The 14,946-nt window shown below is 45.4% G+C and overlaps 1 protein-coding gene across 3 annotated transcripts; it reads right to left on the bottom strand.

The window, feature by feature from the left end:
- Nucleotides 1–198: 198 nt before the first annotated feature.
- Nucleotides 199–13,209, bottom strand: gaa (alpha glucosidase). 3 transcript variants are annotated; one of them, XM_086176044.1, is made up of 20 exons: nucleotides 12,313–12,439; nucleotides 11,196–11,261; nucleotides 10,239–10,390; nucleotides 9,833–9,998; nucleotides 9,625–9,721; nucleotides 9,405–9,524; nucleotides 9,181–9,299; nucleotides 8,906–9,037; nucleotides 8,670–8,780; nucleotides 8,483–8,596; nucleotides 8,260–8,344; nucleotides 7,651–7,768; nucleotides 5,948–6,081; nucleotides 5,659–5,810; nucleotides 5,354–5,502; nucleotides 5,130–5,271; nucleotides 3,682–3,780; nucleotides 2,456–2,620; nucleotides 1,282–1,434; nucleotides 299–1,198 (listed from the first exon to the last, which is right to left on the bottom strand). In XM_086176044.1, the coding sequence occupies exons 4-20, from the start codon at nucleotides 9,995–9,997 to the stop codon at nucleotides 1,133–1,135; spliced, it is 2,121 nt and encodes a 706-aa protein (XP_086032170.1). In that variant the 5' UTR covers nucleotide 9,998; nucleotides 10,239–10,390; nucleotides 11,196–11,261; nucleotides 12,313–12,439; the 3' UTR covers nucleotides 299–1,132. The 3 variants fall into 3 exon arrangements, with proteins under 3 accessions (XP_086032168.1, XP_086032170.1, XP_086032169.1); XM_086176042.1 differs by lacking the exon at nucleotides 11,196–11,261 and having other exon boundaries at nucleotides 199–1,198; nucleotides 12,313–13,209; XM_086176043.1 differs by lacking the exons at nucleotides 299–1,198; nucleotides 11,196–11,261 and having other exon boundaries at nucleotides 1,288–1,513; nucleotides 12,313–13,209.
- Nucleotides 13,210–14,946: the final 1,737 nt, after the last annotated feature.

Below are 14,946 nucleotides of genomic sequence, written 5' to 3'. Positions count from 1 at the left end.
TTCAGGTACCTTTTAAGGAAAAATGGGGATTTTACTTTGAAATCCCAAGTTTCGCTACTTCCGGTATGCATTTCCGTAGCTTGACACCAGTGTCCTCCCCTAAAAATCACCGCTTCCGGCATGGAGGCGTCTTTTCGGTGACGGTTGAATCTGATATTTTATATTTGAAACGGAAACCCGCAAAGGAAAGCGGGACGGATGGTTACATTTAAGAAATCTCACATTTTATATTTGTTAATGTCAACGTCCGGCCCGACCTACAGCATCACGAGTGACGTTTTAAATGGCATCAACGAAATGCAAATAACTGCTGTCCTTCACATCTGTTATTTATTACTAGAAAATCAAAATGCCAAAGTAACACCCACTTTCATCTCGAGCTTGAAATATCTAAATATGACTTTATCGATAAATCAAGCATGTTAAGTTTTTATGTGAGATGGCGTTGATGGGCATTATGCAACAGCCAACTATTAAAAATTCATGTTGTCATCGTTGCCTCTTTATGAAGATCAGGTCTGAATATTCCGATCCTACAATGTGTTTTGGGTAGAATTCTACCCGGATGGGAGGAACCGCAACGTTTTTACTCCAAGACAGTTTATTCATGGTTTTGATCCGACTCGGACCGACATCGGCTTAGAAAAGTCAAAAACAAGTTGGTACATCTTGGAAAGCGAAAGAGCTGCGCGCGCGCGGCAGGTGGGCTTTCTGGAAAAAATCATGACAAAGAAATGACGGCACAAAAACAACGGCATAAAACAGCCTTGTTATCGCAAATAATGAATCGTGTGTATATTGAAGGAGAATCATCCAGTCATTCTTTACAGCACTTACAGAGGCACGCAGCCATTCACCCACTCATTCACACATCTGGACAACGTAGGGTCTCCAGTGAACCTTCTCCATGTGTGGGAGGAACCCGGAGGAACCCACGCAGACACGGGGAGAACATGAAGACTCAGAAAGGGCTGTGAGGCGGAAGCGTTAACCAGTGCGCCGCCATGACGCTTTTCTCTTTTTCCTTTTTCCAGAGAAGCCACGCGTGTTGCTAACATCTGAGACCAGGGCATGAGTTCCTTAGCTCTCCAACGATCTCGGGGAAATCCATAAACGTGTAGCTTCCAGTGCATTAGAGGATCCATTGGACGGTGAACACGCGTGACATGGGCAAGGCCAGGCCCCACACTCTCAAAACCTGCAGGAGGGGGAAAGGTCACGTTGAAGAGGAAGGACGGTCGTGGATTTCCGTGAGGGGAGTTGAGTTTTCGCAGAACTCACCTTTGTGTCATTGCGATACGTGAAATCCCAAACGGTCTCCCCGTTGGCCAAGACGCGTTGGGGCGGCGAGGGCACCCCGAACACCTGCAGGCCTCCCAGGATCAGACCATCCAAGGCGCCGTCCAGCCTCACGGGGCTACTCGCCAGCTCGCGCTGGAATAGCGTTGCGGGGATTAACAGCAGTGACCGGCAGCCAAAGCGCTAGTTTAGAGACTGGTGAAGAGCTGAAGCGCTGAAACGCCATAAGCACGTGAGCATTTATTGAATGTAGCGGTGCAGATGCTGCTTACAGGCATCAGGAAAATATCTTTTCGCACAACCGCACGAACTCCATCTCTACCTACGACTCTCACCTGTGCAATGTTTAGCTTTATATTACCCTCCTTTTCGGACCGTAAGACTTTTTTCACAAGTTTTTGTGGAATTTTTTTTGGGCTAACGAGCTTCACGCCCTCAAAACATTTCACCTCGACCGTGAAATTATGAGGCCGTTCAATTCCGACGGCGAAGAAGACGACTTTGAAGGGTTTCAGTGCGCAGGAGGAAGACAAAGATAGAGATTAGCTGGAGGACAAAGCTGGAGAACAGATGGACCGATGGACTTTTCCTTGCCTTATTTATTACTCATCTTTTTCATCAACCGTGCTACAGCCGCTGTTTGGAAAATAGCATTTCCAGTTCCTATTGTGGATGTTACCGCCTTGTGTTTAATTAAAAGTAAAAAAAAAAGAATGTATGTAAATATGTCATGTTACAACGTGGACACCTGCGGCTTATAGACAAGTGCAAACAGTATACGTACACATAGATTATTATTATCATTTATTATTTTAGAGGCTGCGGCTTATATTCAGGTGTGCAAAATAGTCCTTACATTGGGGTACATTCAAACCTTCTCCAGGGCACCTTACATAAATTTTGTTTTTACGAGCCACTCTTCACTTGTGTTTGTAACCATTCATGGCACAAAGCATTTTATCTTATATTGTTATGTTTCTGTGTTCTTATGTATTTAATGTACATAGTCTTGCTTTTCTTGTATCTATATCTGTATATTCTTCCAGCTTCACTATTTGCACACTTTGCTACCCAGAAATACCGCTGTGACAATTCTTAAGTCCATCTCATCGGACTTTAAAATGCTCCAAAATGCACCGTGACGTCCCTGGTTTACCTGTCCCGCGGAGAAGATGACATAGGAGTAATTTCCCCGGGCAAAGGTGTCCAGGCTCTCCCCGTCGTCCCAGAACAAGTCTCCTCGGGCCTGGCCGTCCTCGGACAAGGCCACCGTCAGGGAGAAAGGCTTTCTGCGCGAGGCGGCCGTTGTCAAAGCGGGTTCCTGCACGACGACAGGGCGAACGTGGCGAGACGGTAGCTGGGATTACTTTTAAAAGCATGGATTTTAATCACATGGGTGATGGGGTCACTGCTCAGCTTGACACCGGAGGTCACTAGCAGATAAGCTTACTGTCAAACAAAAACAATAAAGGTTTGAAAAAAAAAATGTTTGTAAATATGCAATGAATGACCGCATTTAATAAAATGTATCAATTTTAATCCAAAGGCAGCTCTTCAGTAAATCTAGGACTGATGGACCAACTAGCCCAGGGGTCGGCATTTCATCTTTACACTGCGGCTCCGAGTGTCTTGAGAAAATAAATTATAAATATTTCATTGAAGTGTATTTCATTTGTGTTCATTCCTTTTTTTTTTTACTTTTAGTTCTAAGTTGGAAGATTATCTTGAAATATTAAAATAAAATTGTATTTATTTTTCGACGCTCAAAATAACGTCACACTGGCGGAAGCCGCCAGCCGGTAAAGTCCCGATTTGCAGAAGTTCAGGAGCAGAAGTCCCATAAACCAGGTAAAATAAATATTTATGAGGATATTTTGCAAATATTTATTTTTTTTATTGTTTACTGACAGTGATTTTTTCCCGATATATTTTTAAAATTCAGGTCAAGGCTCCGCTACACGCTCTGAAAGCCCAAAGCTCAAAATGAGTTCATTACATAAATAAAATTTAATTTTCTCCGTAATACTATGTGAATTTCAGAGGCTACACATTTGTTTATACAAAGTGTAAAGGTAATAAAAAGCAATGTATACAGTGGTACCTTTATTTTAGATGTCAAAAAGTAAATCGCGGCTCCCAGTGTTTTCTTTTCCGAGGAAACCGGGTCCAAATGGCTCTTTGGGTGTTAAGTGTTGCCGACCCCTGGACTAGACCATTAGCAACAAACTGGATTCATAGCTTCTTCAAAGAGATCCCTCATTCTCATATACTGCCTTTGGAGCCTTTCCCAGGCGTCACTGGGCGAGCGGAGAGGTTCACCCTGGACCAATCACGAGGCCACATGTAGACCCGCAGCCATTCCCCCTCCAGATCTCCACGCACCTGCCGGGGGATAATGTGTCCTCCCCTCACGTGGACGTTGATCGTGTCCAGAGGAGCCGGCATGACGACGCGCTGACCTCTGCTGCGGGACGGCTGACCCTGAAGATGGCAGATCACGGATGTGAGGCACACCAGGGCCTCCAGAAGTTATCAACAGCAAAAACTGAGCCGTGCTTTATGGCTCGAGGGGAGGTAGAGCGAACCAAACATTTCTTATTCCATTCCCGGCTCCTCCTAGTGCACACGAGTCAAAGTCAAGGCCCGCGAGCCAAATGTGGCCCGGCACGTCATTTTCTGTGGCTCGCTAGAAGGTCTTAAAAGTTCTGATTGTCTTCAAATAAAGAAGTCAAACGCGTGCATTGATCATAAACTACATTTCCAACAATGCACGTCAACCACCAAGTGACTGCATCCCGCCACTGGATCGCAGTGTATCCACATAGATGCCATTTTGACAAATACAAATAATCCCTAAATAGCCAGGAAGAGAAAAGTTGATGGTTTTGAGCAAAGATAATGTTATAACTAGTATTGGATGACATTTTTCTTTATTAACTTGGATAGTTTGATGGAGTAATGTGGGTTTCTTAACCTGATATGATAAAACAGAGCAACTAGTAAACATATTTTTTTGTTCACGTCTATGCAAATCCATATGTAAAATGTTGGATTTGAGTGATAAATTCAGTTATGTAACATTTAGGAGTAGTTACACTGATCTTACATTACATTGGGTGACATTTAGTGACATGTGGTCCTTTCAAGGGCAACCATTATGCTGATGTTGCCCTCTGAGAAAATAAGTCTGATGCAAATGAAGGCTGTTTCAAGGAAGAAGGGAGGGCAAATACATGTTTGTGCTTCAAGGAGAAAAAGCGGTATGTCTTTTGTGTTATGAGGCGGCGTCGGTTGTCAAAGAGTCGGCATTTGGATACCTAACACGGAGCTAAGTATGCTAAAGTTAGCCTTCCAGGAAAACAACAAATTGTCAAATAATAATAGCCAAAATGCCTTTTTGGATTTGAATGAGTAATAAATTCACGGCTGTTTAACATAAGGAGTAGTTACGTTTATTTTACATTCGGTTATATTTAGTTACATTTTAATTTTTTAAATTCCTTTTTAATTCCTCCTCCCTCAGCCGCAGGGAATTTTCAAATCTTTGTAGTTCACAGTTAAGACAATTTATATTTCACTGTATTTCTTATTCTTTCTCCTTCCTACTATTATCTATTACTGTTATGTTTTAACTTGAAACTCTGGCACAACAATTTCCTTCGGGATAAATAAAGTTGTTCTCATCTCATCTCATCTCATTTCTACTGTTGCCGTTCCATGTGGCCCTTTGAGGGCAACCATGACGCTGATGTGGCCCTCAGTGAAAATGAGGGATTGATAAAGTACAACTTAAAGACACGGGACGATGGTAACGTGAGAGGCGAGCTTACGTTGTGCACGCTGTACCACACGCCGGCGGGGAGGTAAGCGGACACTTCTACTGCCCCGGGCTCTGTGACGGGGCTGATAAGAAGCGAGCCGCCCCACATGAACTGCCTGTCTACGGCCTGACAGTTCGGGTCGGCGGGAAACCTGAAAGGAAGACGCAAATAAGCCCGCCGTTTTGTTCATGTCGTGATAAAATCCAGTGAAGTGGAGCGGGGAAGATACGTACTCCATGAAGAGAGGCCTGGCCACCGTGTCACCGGACACGTGGGCGTGATGGAAGAGCGTGTAAAGAAATGGTAGAAGGGAGTATCGAAGGTTCAACGCCTCCCGCATGGCTGCCTGGGCCTTCTCCCCGAATACGTAAGGCTCCTGAGGCTGTGAGGCCGGCGCACAAAAGAACAACGAGATAGAGTTGCGCGTTCAGGAATACACGGTGAAACAGGCGGACCGGTTTGGTCGGAGAAAATCATAAGATTCGAAAAGACGACCGCAAGGGAAAATAAGCGATTTCGATGCAGTCGTGCGTCTCACAGCATTTTGCCTGTCGTTATGGTTCCTCATGAAGGGGTAGAAGGCTCCGAGCTGCATCCAGCGCACGCACAGCTCCTCCGTGGTGTCGCCCCCGAATCCGCAGACGTCGGCCCCGGCGAGCGGCACGCCGAACAGGCTGAACAGCAACAGCGCTGCGGAGACGTCGGCGAACGGTCATTCTGCCGTTCAACGTGCGAAAACAAACACTGGGCGTGACAGTTCCGGTTAGCGGTAGCAGTGCAACGCTAAGGTGTCTACGGCCACACACGGAGGCTTCGGCGGAGCTCACAGGGGACGGAGAATCCGAGCTGCTCCCAGTCGCTTCTGACGTCTCCCGTCCACACGCCGGAGAATCGTCCTATTCCCGGGTAGGAGGAGCGGGACAGGACGAACGGCCTCTTCCCTCGCACTTTGACGAGAGCTCTGCGGAAAACACACCGGTTCAGGGGTCGGCAGCCCGCGGCTCTATGATCGCTCTGACGCCGCTCCCTGAACGACTATTTCATTAACATGTATTTTATTTTAGTCGTCATTTTAAATTTGACGATTATGGCATTCTCGTAACATCTAAATAAAATGTGTCCTCATATTTTTGTCGCTCTTAATAAGCGACTGCGCGCATCAGTAAAAGTAAGACAGCACGCAGAGAGAGGACGGCATTTTTGGTTTGCTGCAGGTGGAGCATTTAAGTTTGGATTTTTTTCATAAATACATCCAGGACTGAAATAGATAGAATAGTTTGCTTCAAAGTAACCTTCAACCAAACATCTTCATCCAAATTTCATTTTAATTATTTACATTTTTTGGCATTTTATTTCTTTTTTTACTTTGAAATCATGTATGATCATATGAATGTACCGACATCATTTTATATGTAATCAATCGTACAAAATTAAACAAAGGGGAAAAAATAAGGAGTTTCTAAATTCAATATTGATTGAAAATACTTAAAATACCGTATTTTCACGACCATAAGGCGCACATAAAAGTCAAAGATTTTCTTCAAAACGTGCGGTGCACCCTATCGTTCAGTGCGCCTTGTGTGTGTGTGTGTGTGTTGTTGTAAGGCGGACGTTGTAGAACGTTAACAATGAGAACGTTAAAGGGGGAAGCGTGGGCGTGGATTGTACGGTACATAAAAACGCGGGTAAGGAGACCAGGTGTTTTCTTCCACGCATCACCATCGCTGTTGACCTGTGACGATGCGTGCCCATCTCACAGCCGATGTGAAAAAACAAGCGAAGCGAACGAACTCTGAGCTTGCTATCATTCCGGGCCGGAACCGGCCGTTCAAAGTAAGGCTGCGAGCGGCGTGGGAGCGACGGATGACCGATGGAGACGCTCTTTTACGAAGCGTGTAAGACAGCGCCGGGCGAGTTAGGCCGCGATTTGCGAAGGGATTGTAGATGCTCGGGCTAACGTGTCCGCCGGCGCTGTTGTTCGAGCTTTCGCAAAAGCCGGCACCGTTTCCGAGGAGCCGCACGGCACAGAAAGCGACTCCGACAGTGACGAAAGTATGTTTGATGGAGATTTAGCGCAGATGTTCAAACCAGAAACCGAGGATGAAGACTTCGATGGGTTTGATTGATGAGTTACTAGTTTGTAATCAATACTTCAATAAAGCACAACCAAACTCAGTTTTGCTCCCGCTCTTTTTAAATACGCACACTTGTATGCGTGTGTGTGTGTTGTTGTAAGTCGGAAGTAGTAGAGGACACCATGAGAACGTTAAAGGGGGAAGCGTGGCCGTGGATTGTATATAAAACCCGCACCCTATCATTTGGTGCGCCTTATGTGTGTGTTAAATACAATAATGGCACACATAACCGAGATTGCGCCTTTTAGTAAGGTGCGCCTTATGGTCGTGAAAATACGGTATTAAAAGAAAATAGTTTGGCGGGCCGTATAAAAAAGGTAAACGGGCCGGATGTGGCCCGCGGGCCGTAAAATGCCCAGGTCTGGTCTGAAGCCTCCACGGCCTGGTGGTCTAACCTGTGCGTGGCGTAAGCTTCTGTCAGGCCGTACATATTGTGCAGGTTGTAGTGAGTGGACAGCCTCTGCTGGGCGGACATGCACAGAGTCCCCGAGCTCAATCGTCCGCCGACCACCCCTGTTTGTCCCACAGAAAGACACTGGCTTCAGCAAATCATGTGGAGAGACTTCCAGGATCTCTGATGGCACGTCAAACCACGTCTGCACGTACTTTAAAGAGGTAAAACCATAAAAACCTATCTTTAACCTAAAAAAACAAAAACTGTGAAATATTTCATTTCACTGTGCACTGTTCAAAACTGTGCAATATTTCATCTCAAAACAGCTACACTACAAGTTTCTCCTCTATCATACTATTGTGCACTCCTTCCCTCACTTGTTACTAAGACACTTATAGTTTTATCACTGTTTACTAAGACACTTTATAGTTTCACTGAGACACTTTATAGTTTATAGTTTATTTTTATTTCTAATTCTGCCTTTTCTTTTATTATTTATTTACTGTTATATTTTTCTGTAACTCTGGCACAGCAATTTCCTTCGGGATTAATAAAGTTGTTCTTATTCTTATTCTTAAAAAGCGAATGCATATAAAAGCGCGACTCTTACCGGGTGTGTAAGGAGGGTTCTCGAGATCGCTGTCGGGGCAGCCGTCCAGCGAGCCGTGGACAAAGTTGGATGGTTCGTTCATGTCCTTGGTGGAGCGCGGGCCAAAAAAGAACAACACGCCTTTAGCTAAATCAATACGCTAATCAAACTACGTAAATCCGAAAAAGTTGCATCTCGCAGCCAAAATGATGAGGCGGCCGATTGCGAGCGCGTTCATACTTACGATCCACAAACCGTCCGCTTGCACTTTCGAGTGAAAATCTCCGATGCAGTCCTCCCACCAACGCTGGGTCTCCGGGTTGGTGAAGTCGGGGAAGGCTGTCGGGCCGGGCCAAACCTGCAGACGCAGGCCGAGGATGTGTGAAGACAATACGGGATGACAACGCCATGGAAAAGAAAAAAGGACTAACCTTCCCTATCAGGAGGTCTCCCGAGGCGTTTTTGATGAATACGTCGCGTTTCAGCCCGTCTTCGAAGGGACGGTAGGTCCCTGGGGGACTGGTGGTGCTGATCCCCGGGTCCTGAGGAAGAGCGTGAAACAATCACGAGTACGTTTGTCAATATATACACACTCCATAACAAACAATTAGACCCAATGGTTGACTTTTCTGTTTGTGAGGACATTTAAAGAAAAAAAAAGCCACACCAGAATGAGTATGTACTTCATGCCCTTTTCATGGAACTCGTCCACCATATCGGTAAGGTCCCCAAAACGCAACGGGTCAAAGGTGAAGACCCTGCGCTTGTCTGCATAGTCCAGGTCGTTCCACTGCACATCCTGAGCGGAGAAAAACACGATCCACGGCGATTAAGAAGCGAGGAGTCGAGGCACGATTTGAAAGTAAATCGAGGGCGTCGCGAAATCTTGCCGGATGCAAAGACAGCAGCAGACAAGTTCTAGGAAGCCTCGGGTCAGTTTACCAGGGGGAAATTGGCGCTGTGCATCCGCCGCGCCGCCTGCCGGGTCGCATTTGTGGTCGTGTAACCCCAGCGGCACAGGTGGAAACCCAAGGACCAGTAGGGAGGCATCATAGGATGGCCTGGGAAGGGGCAAACACCACTGTGGTGTTGTGTTTCACACGCAGAACCTTCGCGTTTGTGAATTGAGAAGTGTGCGATTGAACGTCAGCGGGAAGAAGACACACCGATAACCTGCAGGTACTGTCTTATCACACTCTGAGGGTCAGGGCCCATGAAGATGTACAGGTCCAGAACTCCACCGGTGGACACCCAGGTGAGAGCAGGGGTTGGCTGCAACAGGACCTCTGGAGGGAAAAAAAAAAGCATTTCGGGAAATAATTGTGTGAGAAAAAAGTATCACCCGTGGCTCAAATACTCGTCTTATTGAAACGGAGAGCTCGGCACCGATGGCGTTGCTGTTGAGAAGAAAAACTCCGTGTGCGAGACCGTCCTCTTCCTGGACCATATAGAACGGATGGGAGCCGTAGAGATTAGCATCAGCCTGTTGAAGAACACAGGGTTGACCTTCAAGACCAGCTCTGCGCACAGAATAGGCGAGCAATAGCTGAGGTCTGCAGCTAAACCACAAATCTAAAAAGAGGGGACAACGCACGTGAGGCGCCATATCTCTGTTCCACAGAGTGAGGGAAGTCCAGGTAAGGTTCAGGCGCAGGGGGGTGTAATGCTGGCCGAGGCCCGACACGAGAGACGAGGCCAGCGTGGTGGACAGCTGCAGGTACTGGTCGGCGAACAGCAGAGGGGCCACGGTGGTGTTCATGCTGCAAAGACACACCCAGCCGTCATTCAATGCAGACACGCTGCCGGGGCCGACGATGTATTGATTTGAATTAGAAAATCGAAAGAAAAACGAAAATTTAAGTAGCTTTCCCGTCGAGTCACCGAAGACTTGTATATGTGCAAAAATGTTTTCACTCGGGAAATAAAAAAAACGGGATCCTGGAATTATCCGGGGGGTGAAGACGCAGAGGCGCAGAGGTAAAGCGATCGCAGATACTCACATCACCCTTCCACTGGAGCGACGGCGCACTATGAAGCCAAACGGGTCGGGCTGGAACTCTGTGGCATAGAGAGGCTCTCCGGTGTCAGCCGTGGCCCGGGGGGCCTCACCAGGGAGCTGAACTTCATACCGCTGCCACGCTGGGTCCTTCAGCTTGAAGGATATCAAGTATCTGTTTCAGTATGTTATTTATCAATATACTTACAGACGCTGGGATGAGGAATGAAGGTCAGGCGTAGCAGGACAGGGTCTTCTTCTTCTTTCGGCTTTTCCCGTCAGGGGTCGGTCGTCACAGCGAGTCAACCTTCTCCATCTAACCCTATTCTCTGGATCCTCCTCTCTCACACCAACTACCTTCATATCCTCTCTCACTACGTCCATAAATCTTCTCTTTGGTCTTCCTCCAGACCTCCTGCCTGGCAGCTCCGATTCCAGCATCCGTCTACCAATATATTCTCTATCCCTCCTCTGTCCATGACCCAACCATCCCAGTCTGGCTTCTCTGACCTTCTCTCCAAAACATCGGACATGTGCCGTCCCTCTGATAGACTCATTCCTGATCCTCTCCATCCTGGTCACTCCCAAAGAGAACCTCAACATCTTCATCTCTGCAACCTCTAGTTCTGCCTGCTGTCTTTTGGTCATTGGAACAGTTTCTAGTCCAAACATCATCGCTGGTCTCACCACTGTCTTGTACACCTTTCCTTTTATTCTGGCTGATGTTCTTCTATCTCTTGGTACCCCTGACACTTTTCTCCACCCATTCCAACCTGCTTGGACCGTCTCTTTTCCACACTCTCCTACGCTCTGGACTGTTGACCCTAAGTACCTGAAATCCTCCAGCTTCTTGATCTCCACTCCCTGTAGCCTCACCGTTCCACCTGAGTTCCTCTCATTCACACACATATATTCTGTCTTGCTGTGACTAACTTTCATTCCTCTCCTTTCCAGAGCATACCTCCACCTCTCTAGATTTTCAGGATGCATGTGTGTTAATGAGAAGGACCCCAGTGGAACGCCGAGGCTGCAGGGAGGGGAGATGAAGAAGGCGGGGGAGATTAAAAAAAAAAAGAGTATCAGTCAGACTAAAAGGAAAGGTGAAGGAGGTGAGAGCAGCCATGAAATGGAGAGGTTCCTCTTTGGGAACGAGGAGGATGGAGAGGAGCGGGTTGTTGTTTGGCAAGACACGAACCCCTAAACCGCTCCCCCGGCGCTGCGAGACGGCATGCCGACGGCTCGGGGTTCATCCACAATGGGTTAAATGCAGAGAACAAAGTTCTCACAAAGGATTAATAAAGTATAACAAATAAAAAAAACTAGTCCATCGAAGGGACAGCAAACGTTAGATGTTCTGGAGATTTGTTTTTTATCCTTGTTGGTGTCACTCCGCTCACATCTGGTTTATTTTTGTCCTTGTTATTGTCACTGTTTCTGTTTCTTTGCTTGTTTAGAAGTTTATTAGGACAGTGTACAAGTACATTAAGCACCGAGGCAGAGATGTTTGTACCAGATTATAGCTCATAGCTAATTTCCATCTGTAGTCCTGGACAATACAAATATAAAACTGTATCAAATAGACAATATATATAAAATATATTCTTATCCTTTTTGTGTTTTTTAGTTTTCTTTGGTTTCTTTTCATTGGTTTAATCATCAGCTGTCTAATTATTTACTTTTTGTCTTGCTATCTCCTGTGCTCTGCCTTTCTATTTCTATTCATATTTGTTTCTTTTTTGTTGACATAACTGTTACATTGCTGTAACAAAGGAATTTCCCCTATGGGGATCAATAAAGTTTACCTTATGTTATTCGTATCCTTGTTGTTCACTCTGTCGTCTACTTATTTGTCTTTTAATTGTCTCTTTTGTTTACATTTATTGATACTGTCATTGTTGCGCTGCTGTGACCAAAGGATTTGCCCTCTGGGGATCACTAAGGAATTAGATAAACTACTCCTTGGGTGTAGAAAGGAAAGCAAGGAAAAACACAGCCGCTATATAAGAGAATATAGTAAATAATAAGCGAGATGAGAGGGGATAACGCGTAGAATGAGATGTTAGCAATGATGCACTCACGGTGATGCGGAGGCGGCCTGCGGTTTCCTCTCTGACCGCCAGGGCGAGGAGCGAAACGTCCCCGGGGAGGAAGGACGCTGTGGAGCGGCTCAGGGTTGCCGTGTGGCCCCAGGGGGAGGGAGTGAGGGGCCCCATGGTGTAACCGGGGTACCGCTGCGGGTAGAAGCACCAAGGAGGTCCAGCGGAGGCGGGGAGAGGAGCGTAGCAGCAGCCCCTGTCCTCACACTCCCCCCGGCTGAGCGCTCTGTCCCGGGCGCAGTCGAAGCGGCTCTCCGCGGACAGGGCGCATCTGTCGGACACGTCTCCCCCTTCCCCGCGGATCCCCTGGCGGTCCGCCGACTCGTTCCGTCCTCGAGGCAAACTTCCAACAAGCCGGGCGGAGGTGTTGTCGAGGGCGCCGGGTGCCTGCCGGAGCAGCCCGGTCTCATGGCGGCAGGTGTGCAGTGTAGACAGGATGAGGATGAGGAGGGTAGCGGCTATAGCTAGGCTAGGTGGCGGTTGCATTGCTAGCTTCGGAAGTTAGCCGTCAGTGCGTTTCGGGTGAAATTTCTATCTGCGTCACATTTTGTCCCCCGCGGACCGAAACCGCTTCGTTGGCTATTCCAGGGGAGAGTGATGGGGAGACGGCTCACTGTCTTCCACACGCACCGTTCGGCTCCTCACGGGTTGTGATGCTAACTTAAGTAGCAGTAGCTCAGATTAGCTATTCGCTAGCACCTGCTTTCCTCCGGCTTGATATTCCAGTTCGCTCCTCTAATGTGATGGAAGTATCGATACTTAAACGCCACTCACGAGAGTATCGATTTCTCGAATAAAGAACTAAGTTAAAAATGTTAAATAAAAGCACATGTTTCACTTTCGAACCTTTTCGAATAACTAAATCCAGGGTTTTGTGCCAACCCCGACCCCCGAGAATAAAATTGAACTATTCCATCCCTGTCACATGACCAGAAGTGTAGTTTTAATAACCATTGATTGAATTGAAGCATAAACAACCAAAACATAGAAACAATCAAACAAACATGGCTAAATTTTAATCGTCCATCAGTGGCATTTAACAGGCATGAAGAACTTGGCCAAACCTAAAATAACATTGACATTAAGTCTCTTTCATTTCCTAAAAGTAAACCAAATGTTATATCATCTCTTAAGAGAGAAGTTGGTGATGATGGAGATTTTTCTTGTATCAATTTGAGTTTTAGACCCCAAACTGTACTTTTTCACAGATGGTCTGTGGCGTCAATATCATCTTCACAAAATGTGGAGATATCTTCAACCTCAATAAATCTTTGTATGGGTAGATGTTATTCATAAGTGTGTGTGTGTGTGTGTGTGTGTGTGTGTGTGTGTGTGTGTGTGTGTGTGTGTGTGTGTGTGTGTGTGTGTGTGTCAAGTGTGGCTCTTTTGCCTTAGGGGGTATAGGTAGTGAGATACACAGTTCTCAGTTGGCAATCGATTCCTGATCAAATTTATTTAAAATATGATTTTTGTTTTGACGTCCAGGCAATACATTTTCTGTAAAACACATTTTGATTTAAGAGTTGCTTCACTTTTTGTCAGGAAGTGGATTATTTTACTAATTGAAGTTGTTCAACAAACAATACTTGTCATGTCATTTGTCTTCAACTGTAATAGTTTGATATTTGTGTGTATGGGGGGGTCAAAGTAGTTGGTATCGCCAACACCCGCTCAATGTAAATTAAAACAAATCAAAAATAAAATCTGGCAATAAAACCACTTGTTCACAGGCACAGAAAAGGACCGCAGTCCCAAAGCACTGGGACCAATAAGAATAAGGGATGAGTCATTTAGATTGTACAAAACTGATGAAAACGGTTACCTTTTTCTCCTTTGCTGAAAGAAACATTACAAATGAACCAATCATTATACGCAAAAATAGAATGCAAAAACATCCCCCCAATTTTAGCTTCTTTGAAAACAATTCTGAATTATATAAAAAATCTTTAAAACTTTAAAAATTCCCTTCTATCCATTGAGCTAAATACATATTGTAAATCCTCTTGCCACTTTTTTTGTTTCTCAAATTATACATTCTTTCTCACACACTTTTACTCTTACAGTTAACTGACTGAATACAAAATAAGTGTCTTTATGTTTCCTCATGCCTGTTAAATGCCATTGATGTACATTAAATTTATCTGTGTTAGTTTTTTTATATGTTTATACAAAACAATTTATACAAAACTGACAAGGTTAACTATAATGTAAGCATGAAATTAATGTGACGAACAAGGGTCGGTGTGATTTATGTAAAATTAGATGACATATGGGATTCCTTTATTAGTCCTGCAGGGGGGAAATTCCACTGACAGATGTGGGGAATTAAATAAATAGAGAAATAGAATAAATAGAGGAATTATGTATTGTATTTAGTCCCATTTATTAAAGTTGACACACACACAAGGACGAGTGTATTTCCATTCCCCAAACATCATAAACATTAAAAAGGCGAAAGCTTTTCAGGTATTCGATTTGTTTTAATAAGCGGTATTTAATTTGTTTACACGGGCACTGATTTGTCTTTAAGTTACACTGATAGAATATTCCTTTAATCGTCCCACAGTGGAGAAATTACAAAGATAGGCTGTTGATTGGCTATTGGCATTCCTATGT

This window comes from Fistularia commersonii, chromosome 28 (genome assembly GCF_037954325.1).
Source record: "Fistularia commersonii isolate RoL2024-O1a breed Wild chromosome 28, RoL_Fcom_v1.0, whole genome shotgun sequence".
Lineage (NCBI taxonomy): Eukaryota > Metazoa > Chordata > Actinopteri > Syngnathiformes > Fistulariidae > Fistularia > Fistularia commersonii.
Note: the sequence above shows the minus strand (reverse complement) of the source record. Positions and strands in the feature narration are given on the sequence as shown.